Source organism: Trachypithecus francoisi, unplaced genomic scaffold (genome assembly GCF_009764315.1).
Source record: "Trachypithecus francoisi isolate TF-2019V2 unplaced genomic scaffold, Tfra_2.0 Lachesis_group12, whole genome shotgun sequence".
Classification (NCBI taxonomy): domain Eukaryota; kingdom Metazoa; phylum Chordata; class Mammalia; order Primates; family Cercopithecidae; genus Trachypithecus; species Trachypithecus francoisi.
This window is the reverse complement of record NW_022681457.1, coordinates 91,825,436-91,833,756: the sequence shown is the minus strand read 5'-3', so window position 1 is coordinate 91,833,756 and position 8,321 is coordinate 91,825,436. Positions and strand designations below refer to the sequence as shown.

At 45.0% G+C, this 8,321-nt stretch overlaps 1 protein-coding gene across 5 annotated transcripts in view; it reads right to left on the bottom strand.

Annotated features, from left to right (window-relative positions):
• Nucleotides 1-1,117: 1,117 nt before the first annotated feature.
• Nucleotides 1,118-8,321, bottom strand: part of RNF19B (ring finger protein 19B) — a 30,306-nt gene continuing 23,102 nt past the window's right edge. For 2 of the 5 annotated variants that reach the window (XM_033227227.1, XM_033227228.1), the window contains exons 7-9: nucleotides 7,221-7,428; nucleotides 3,366-3,497; nucleotides 1,118-1,933 (exon numbers count right to left, since the gene is read on the bottom strand). In XM_033227227.1, the coding sequence (XP_033083118.1) occupies nucleotides 1,480-1,933; nucleotides 3,366-3,497; nucleotides 7,221-7,428 (794 nt within the window). In that variant the 3' untranslated portion in view covers nucleotides 1,118-1,479. Of the gene's footprint in view, nucleotides 1,984-3,365; nucleotides 3,498-7,220; nucleotides 7,429-8,321 lie in introns of all 5 variants that reach the window. The other 3 variants (XM_033227232.1, XM_033227231.1, XM_033227229.1) reach the window with 3 other exon arrangements.

The following is an 8,321-nucleotide window of genomic DNA, read 5'->3' as shown; positions in this document are numbered from 1 at the left end:
TTCACCATGTTGACCAGGCTGGTCTCGAACTCCTGACCTCAGGTAATCTGCCTGCCTCGGCCTCCCACAGTGCTGGGATTACAGGCATGAGCCACTGTGCCTGGCCAGGACATTATTTTACACAGAGCCAAAACTCCTCGTAGTACAAACTTAGCTCAATTTTGACAAATTTGTAAGATCAGATAAATACGTTTAGAGATTTTGAGGGCATATCCCCTCCTTTCATTATAAATCTCACATTCCTTAGTCCCTTTTATTTAAACTAGATTAGAAAACCTGAGAAAGTTTTTTAGAACATGGAGTGGTATACCTGAGAGCACAGCAAACACGTATGTCACTGCTTTGTGATTATATGCATCAGTATATTTCTTCCTCCAGTAACAATATTCTGTTCTCCAACTTGTAACCATGCAACATTCACTGAGAACTCTTTTTTTATGAGACAGGGTCTCCGTCACCCAGTCTGGAGTTGCAGGGATCTCAGCTCCCTGCAACCTCTGCCTCCCTAGGCTCAAGCGATTCTCCTGCCACAGCCTCCTGAGTAGCTGGGATTACAGGCATGCACAACTACTACCTGGCTAATTTTTGTACTTTTAGCAGAGGCGTAGTTTCACCATGTTGGCCAGGCAGGTCTCAAACACCTGACCTCAAATGATCCACCTGCCTTGGCCTCCCAGAGTGCTGGGATTACAGGCGTGAGCTACCATGCCTAGCCACTGAGAATTCTCTTAAGAGCTACCTGGGACTGCCACTCCTTCCCTTCTCTGAAGTATATGCCTAATAGTGACTATAATGAAGAAAAGGGTAAAGCTTTAAGAGTAAATTGCACAGTTGCCTCTAGAGGGCAAGCAAGGTTAGTTTTAATCTACTGCTTCCCTATTCAGCTGACTCAGCTAATAATTCTTCAGTCTGACTACAAAGTCCAAAACAAGCCTAGCTTTGCTTCCTGTCATGCTAGGAGTCAGGTTTATAGATGACTACTGTGGTTGGATTTGAATACAATCCTTCTTCCCTGGGATTAGAAAAATTCAGGTCTAGAGACTGTCAAAGATGGTGCTCTGTTTCAATCAAACACTCGGCTCTGTGGGACTATCCAAGCCAAGGAAAATGAGTTAAGTTGAATTATGACAGAAATCTTTATTAAAATGTGTCTTTCAGTAATATGTTTAACATTCAATATACACACATACATATGTACACTCTTTGACACACCTCACCGATTGCTGCCATCAGTTTAACCAATAAATTAAAACTAAAAAGAGGGAGGGGAGGGGAAGGGGACTAATGGCAAACTTTTCATGTTTTATCTGGTAAGAAATTGTGAATTTCTCAGAATTTCCCTGGGTGAAAACCTGTGACCAGAGAATCTCTGAAATAAAATACATAAATCCCTACCCCTTGGAAAAAAAAAAAAAAAAAAAAAAATCCAAAAGATGCAGTTACAAGTGTGCTTCTCAGAACAGGAGCATACATTCCACTTCATACTCTGGCTTCTCCACCTTCTGGCTTCAAGACAGTTTGTCCCTCGGCTAGGGCAGAGAGGTTCATATGGGCACTTGGGCTCGGTGCACCTTGGGCTCTGGGGGTCGAGGGGCAGGCTGCAGTATGGGAGCGGGGGGAGCCACACTCATCTGAGGTGATGTCTGGCACATCGTCTGACTGTGTATCAGAGCTCTCTAGGTCACTGCGGATGCTTTCAGGCTGGGCCAGGCTGATGTCCCAAGGTTTGCTGGCCAGGCAGTCTTTCTGTTCACAGCTTTGGTGTCTGCAGGGGGGATCCTCTTCACCGCCTCCGCCACCACTACCTTCTTCTTCATTTTCTGCCATCTGAGCATGAACATGGAGCGAGTCCTCCGTGCTGCTTCCACTCACCAGCTGATAGTGGCTTGGTTTGGCTTCAATGTCCACTTGGATTTCCATATTGTTGCATTCTCTGTGGAGACAAAATCCACTTTGCTGAGTCATGCATGGGTCATGCTAAACCTGTTGGTAAAAGCAGTTTGTGGGTTCAGGATTAGGAATTTCAAAAAGATAGGTAAACAGTGAGCTAGAGCTCACTTTTTTTTTTTTTTTGAGACGGAGTCTCGCTCTGTCGCCCAGGCTGGAGTGCAGTGGCCGGATCTCAGCTCACTGGAAGCTCCGCCTCCCGGGTTTACGCCATTCTCCTGCCTCAGCCTCCCGAGTAGCTGGGACTACAGGCGCCCGCTACCTCGCCCGGCTAGTTTTTTGTATTTTTTAGTAGAGACGGGGTTTCACCGTGTTAGCCAGGGTGGTCTCGATCTCCTGACCTCGTGATCCGCCCGTCTCGGCCTCCCAAAGTGCTGGGATTACAGGCTTGAGCCACCGCGCCCGGCCTAGAGCTCACTTTTAACAGAAATAACATTTTAATCTAACACTCAAATGAGATGGAGGCTGGATGCGGTGGCTCATGCCTATAACCCCAGTGCTTTGGGAGGTCGAGGTGGGAGGATCGCCTGAGTCCAGGAGTTTGAGACCAGCTGGGGCAACAAAGTCAGACCCTGTTTCTAAAATAAAAAAACATTAACTGGGCATGGAGGCACATCCTGTAGTCCCAGCTACTTGGGAGGCTGAGTGGGAAGATCACTTGAGCCCAGGAGTTCAAGGCTGCAGTGAGCTATGATTGTGCCACTGCACTTCAGCCTGGTTGACAGAGCAAGTCCCTGTCTCTAAAAAAATAAAAATAAAAATAAATTACATAGAGAAGAGTAATTATGTCCTTTTTGCTGATTTAACAATACATGCATACGTGTGCTCAGATGCACACACACATATATCTCAGCCAATCTCTTTTAACATATAGAAAGAGCTGCCAAAATTCAACTAAGGGTCAGAGCCCCACACTAGCTTACTCAAAATAGAAAAGTAAAAGTTTTTTACTACCATGCCACAAGTAGAAGAAGCCAGAATACCTACCAGTGGGAGTACCACAATCACACCATCCCAGATACACTAGTTTCTCAAAATGAAAGAGAAAGAAGCTATGGGAACCCTATCAAGCAAAGGGCAAGCAGAAACCCTAGACTCGAAGACATCAATGAACCCCAATCTAGCTCTTTAAGTTCCATGTAATTGTACACTGTTGCAATAGCCAAAAAAGACAAAAAAAAAAAATGAAAAAAATATATAAAAGGAAGAAAGAAAGCTCTAAAAATCAAGTACTAACAAGAAGAATCAAGAGATGCCAAACACTCTAGTACCAAGAACTTGCTCAAATGAATTCACAGGTTACACTATATATCCCACGAAATGGTACACAGAACTCTAACATGAGGCATTGAACTTCTGAAGACCTAGTACCCAACCAAAAAATGCAACCTCTCCTGGACATCTGACTGTTCACATACCTGTCCTGTGGGTTGTAGGAACTGATTATGGAACCGGCCATAGCACGAGTGCTTGCGTTGTCACTAATTGCACCAAGACTGGCTGTGTCTTTGGGGAAAATTTCCTTTTGGACATCGGCTTGAACTTCTAACCTGTGTAAAGAGGGGACGTTCAAGTTAATATGAGACCTGAGTATTCCAAGACAGTCTGCTTCCTGGCACACGTCTCTTCCATTACTCTCTTGCAAACTATGGTTGTCTGATCGCCAATTGTCAAACAGCGCAAACAGATGCCCATACATTTTTTCTCTTAAATATCTATTGAAATCGTCCCCTCCTTTCTATCCCCACAGCTACTGCTTAACTTCAGGTTTTCATCATCTCCTGCCTGGATGACTACGATTGGGCTCCCTCTTCAGTAGCCCTTAAGTCCAAGTCAAACAACCTCTAGAACAGTGCCAGTGTGAATAAAGAACCAATCACTCTAACAGTTCTCTAACTCTTGGCTCCCTACTGCCAACAGGCATTTAAGATCTTCCTGATCTGCCAAGAAGCTCTCCGTCCAGTTCTATTACTCCCCATAGATCCGAAATCATAGTCACTCTGAATTTTTTCTTTCTTTAAATACCTATACATTTTATATTTCCATGACTTTGCACATGCTATTCCGTCTCTCTAGACATTTCCTTTCTCTACCAAACTTATACTCAGTCCTTAACAACAAAGGAAACATCACTTCCCCTCATTATCCCAGCAAACCATTCACTTCTTGCTAAGTACTCCCATAGCACCTGCCTACTTATTATTTTTTTTAGAGAAGTCTCACTCTGTCACCCAGGCTGGAGTGCAGTGGCACGACCTCAGCTCACTGCAACCTCTGCCTCCCAGGTTCAACTGATTCTCCTACCTCAGCCTCCCAAGTAGCTGGGATTACAGGTTCCCACCACCACACCCAGCTAATTTTTGTATTTTTAGTAGAGATGGGGTTTTACCATGTTGGCCGGGCTGGTCTTGAACTCTTAACCTCAGGTGATCGCCCACCTAAAAAAGGTGCTGGGATTACAGGCATGCGCAGGCCCTGCCTACTCATTATTATGCATCTCTCACTCCTCTGTTAACTCCACAAAAGGAGAAACCACAACTCATTCATACTTTACCTTTCCTGCCTTGCACATAATAGCAAATCAAACATGTAACAATCAGATTACCTCCAGGGAATGAGACTGAAGGACATATAGGAGCCAACCTCTTCCCTCCTCTTAGAGCAGCAAACTTTCCCAGTAATATCTCAGAGCCCATAACTATTTCCTTTCTTGGCTCCAACACCACTTTGTTGCACACTTAAGTATTTCCTCATAATGGGTTTCACAGTCAAACCCATCTGACTCATTCATTTCCTATAAAATAAAGGCTTTCACAGAACTAGAACAGCTGGACTAGCTAAGCTGCAGTTTCAGCAAGTCAGTCTCCAATTATGTCTGTCTGCTTATTTACAGGGGTGTTGGTTTTAAGAAAGCACAGCAGTGAATACGCCAGCATGTGGGGGCGGGATCCCCTGACAAGAGACAACCAGAGTCATGAGATGCACAGACGGGTCAGTAGCAGCCTGCAGCTGCACATTCAAGCAGCTTCCATCCTACTGCCTGAGCCTTTGCTCTGCTGCTCCAGCCTCAGGTGCCCTTCAAAAATGTGCCAAGGCCCAGGGAAATGAGGGAATGCATGGAAAGTGCATAGTGTCAGAGACCTGGGGTCTAGTTTCAGGTCTGCCACAGAATCACTCTGAGTTGGAAGAGTCTTTCAGAAAGGCCTCCTACTTACATGGTTCTCAGATGCTGGTTCATGCAACGGCTGTGCTAGAATTACCTGGGGAGCTTTTTCAAAACACAGATCACCCCCTAGGTGCCACTCCAGGAAATTCTAAATTATTAATTCTGGGATGGGGCCCTGAAGTCTATTTTTAAGAGGCTCCCAGGTGACTGACAGGCATTCAGGTGTGAGATCCAGTCCACCTGCCATCTGTTGCTTGAATCCTTCTTATAGTCAAATGGCCATCTGGTCTCACTGTAAACATTTTCAGGGATAGGCAGCTCAGTATCTACTAAGGTAGCCTTTTTCCTCTTTGGGCTTTCATGTTGCTTTTCCCTATATTCACTATACTGAACAAAAATTAGTTTCCCTTTAGCTTCTGCCAAGTCATAAATATACATGACTATAATCTACCTTTTGGTATGAGGCACAGAAGTCTAATCCTTTTCACAGTTGAAGGTCCTTCAGATAGCTGAAGGCAACCATCTTCCTCTTCCTATCCTGCTTTGTTCTACCTTTACCCCCACCAGGCCTTTCTTCTCCATTGCATTCAACTAACTGCTTCTCAGGCAACATGTTATGCTCCTCTGAAAATATATACTCTGGTCTGCCTAACTAGTGAAATAACCAAGCAAGTCACAATCTTTTTAGTTACAAAGCTTTACATATTTTCAACACAAGTACATAGAATTGATTTCCCTTATCTAGCAAATGGAAACAGAAAGGTAATAAGGATTGCAATATCAATAAACCAGCTGGGGGCAATGGTTCATGCCTATAATCCTAGCACTTTGGGAAGCCGAGTTGGGAGGATGGCTTGAGGCCAGGAGTTCAAAACAAGCCTGGGCAACAGAGCAAGACCCCACCTCCACAAAAAATTTAAAACGTTAGCTGGCTGTGGTGTGTGCACTTGTAGTCCTAGCTACTCAGGAGGCTGAAGTGGTAGGATTGTTTGAGTCCAGGAGGTTGAGGCTGCAGTGAGCCATGATTATGCCACTGCACTCCAGCCTGGATTACAGAGTGAGAAAAAAAAACAAAAAAAAAACCCCCAAAGCCCACTATCAATAAACCACAATGGGCTGGGCACACTAGCTCACGCTTGCAATCCCAGTACTTTGGGAGGCTGAGGCAGGTGGATCACAAGGTCAGGAGCTTGAGACCAGCCTGGCCAACATGGTGAAACCCCGTCTCTACTAAAAATACAAAAATTGGCCGGGCATGGTGGTACGTGCCTGTAGTCCCAGCCTCTTGGGAAGCTGAGGCAGGACAATCACTTGAACCCAGGAGGTGGAGGCTGCAGTGAGCCCAGATCGCGCCACTGCACTCCAGCGACAGAGCAAGACTCCGTCTCAAAAAAAAAAATAAGACAAATAAGCCATGATACAGCATAAATGCTACTGAAAGTCAATGACAAGCCTAATGGAGACCACAGCTTTAGGAATTCTATAAAAATGCCTACTCTCCCTTCCTGAAGCAGTCAGCCAGCCTCAGGCAGTCAAGGGAGAATCCGAAGTCAGGATTATTCTTTATATAGAGGCAGCTATGGTGCAATGGAAAGAACACTGAGCTTTGCATAACTGACGTAACCTTTTTTTCTAAGCTTGTTTCCTATTTGCAAAAGTAAAAAAAAAAGGCTGAGTGCGGTGGCTCACGCCTGTAATTCCAGTGCTTTGGGAGGCAGAGGCTGGTGGATCATGAGGTCAGGAGTTCAAGACCAGCCTGGCCAAGATAGTGAAACCCCGTCTCTACTAAAAATACAAAAAATTAGCTGGGCATGGTGGCGGGCGCCTGTAATCCCAGCTACTCAGGAGGCTGAGGCAGGAGAATTGCTTGAACCCAGGAGGCGGAGCTTGAGGTGAGCTGAGATCGCACCATGGCACTCCAGCCTGGGCAACAGGGCGAGACTCCGTCTTAAAAAAAAAAAAAAGTAAAAACAAAACAAAACAAAAACCGTCGACAATGAAATCAAAATAAGATGATATATGGCACAAGCCTGGCACAGAGAAATGGCTCAAGGTGTTACTTCTTATAATTCTAACCATTTCTGTCAGAAGTTATCTATTTGTTTACCTGCTGTATTTTCCCTTGCCACTGGAGAGAATGCCGCCACTTAGCGTGCCCCCTGAGAGGGCTGCAAAGCTGGCTGTTTCGCTGTAAGGACCTTGCATAACACTGAGTCCATCTGTAGGGCTTCCGCTAGTGCTCAATACACTAGTCAGGCCTTCAATGCTGCTTTCCCCAATGCTGGGATTCTTGAGGGCTCGCCAAGCATCTGCCACTGGGGATAGAACCAAACATCTCAAATCAAGACAGCAGAGCATCCAAACAGTGGGCATTTTCCTGCAATGACTTTTCAGAGTACTAATGTATTCACTTAATGAACAGGTACTGTGTGCAGTTGCCACATATCGAGTGTTTTAACATATGTTCATATTTAATCCTCCAAGTAACTAGGCATTAGTAGCCTCAATTTTAGATGAGAAAACTAAAATTTAAAACTAAATGACTTGTCCAAGGCCATGGCAGTTACACGAAATTATAACTCTGATTCCAAGTCCACTATTCTTTCCACTACACTGTTGCTTCCATGTAACCAAATGTGAAGATTTAAAAAATATGTTTGGGTCATGTGCTGATTTTAATAGGAAGCTTCCAGTAGAAAGCTAGAAGAACCTTTGGGGATCTCTGTGCCCTACGTTAGTTACTACGGTAAGCAGAAACCACATTAAAGTAAAAGTCATAAGACTTGCTCTAGTCTCAGCTCTGTGAAGCTCTTAACAGATAGTGAGACAAAAGCTTAAAGAAATTCCCATTTAGGCCAGGTGTGGTGGCTCACGCCTGTAATCCAGCACTTCGGGAGGCCAATGTGGGCGGATCATGGGGTCAGGAGATTGAGACTATCCTGGCTTAACACAGTGAAACCCCAAACCCCGTCTCTACTAAAAAAAAAAATTGGCCAGGCGTGGTGGCACGTGCCTATAGTCCCAGCGACTTGGGAGGCTGGGGCAGAAGAATCCCTTGAACCTGGGAGGCGGAGGTTGCAGTGAACAGAGATCCTGTCACTGTACTCCAGCCTGGGTGACAGAGACTCTGTCTCAGAAAAAAAAAAAAAAAAGAAATTTCCATTTAAATGGGGATAATAGCCCCACCCTCCCTAGTCAGAGAGCTGTT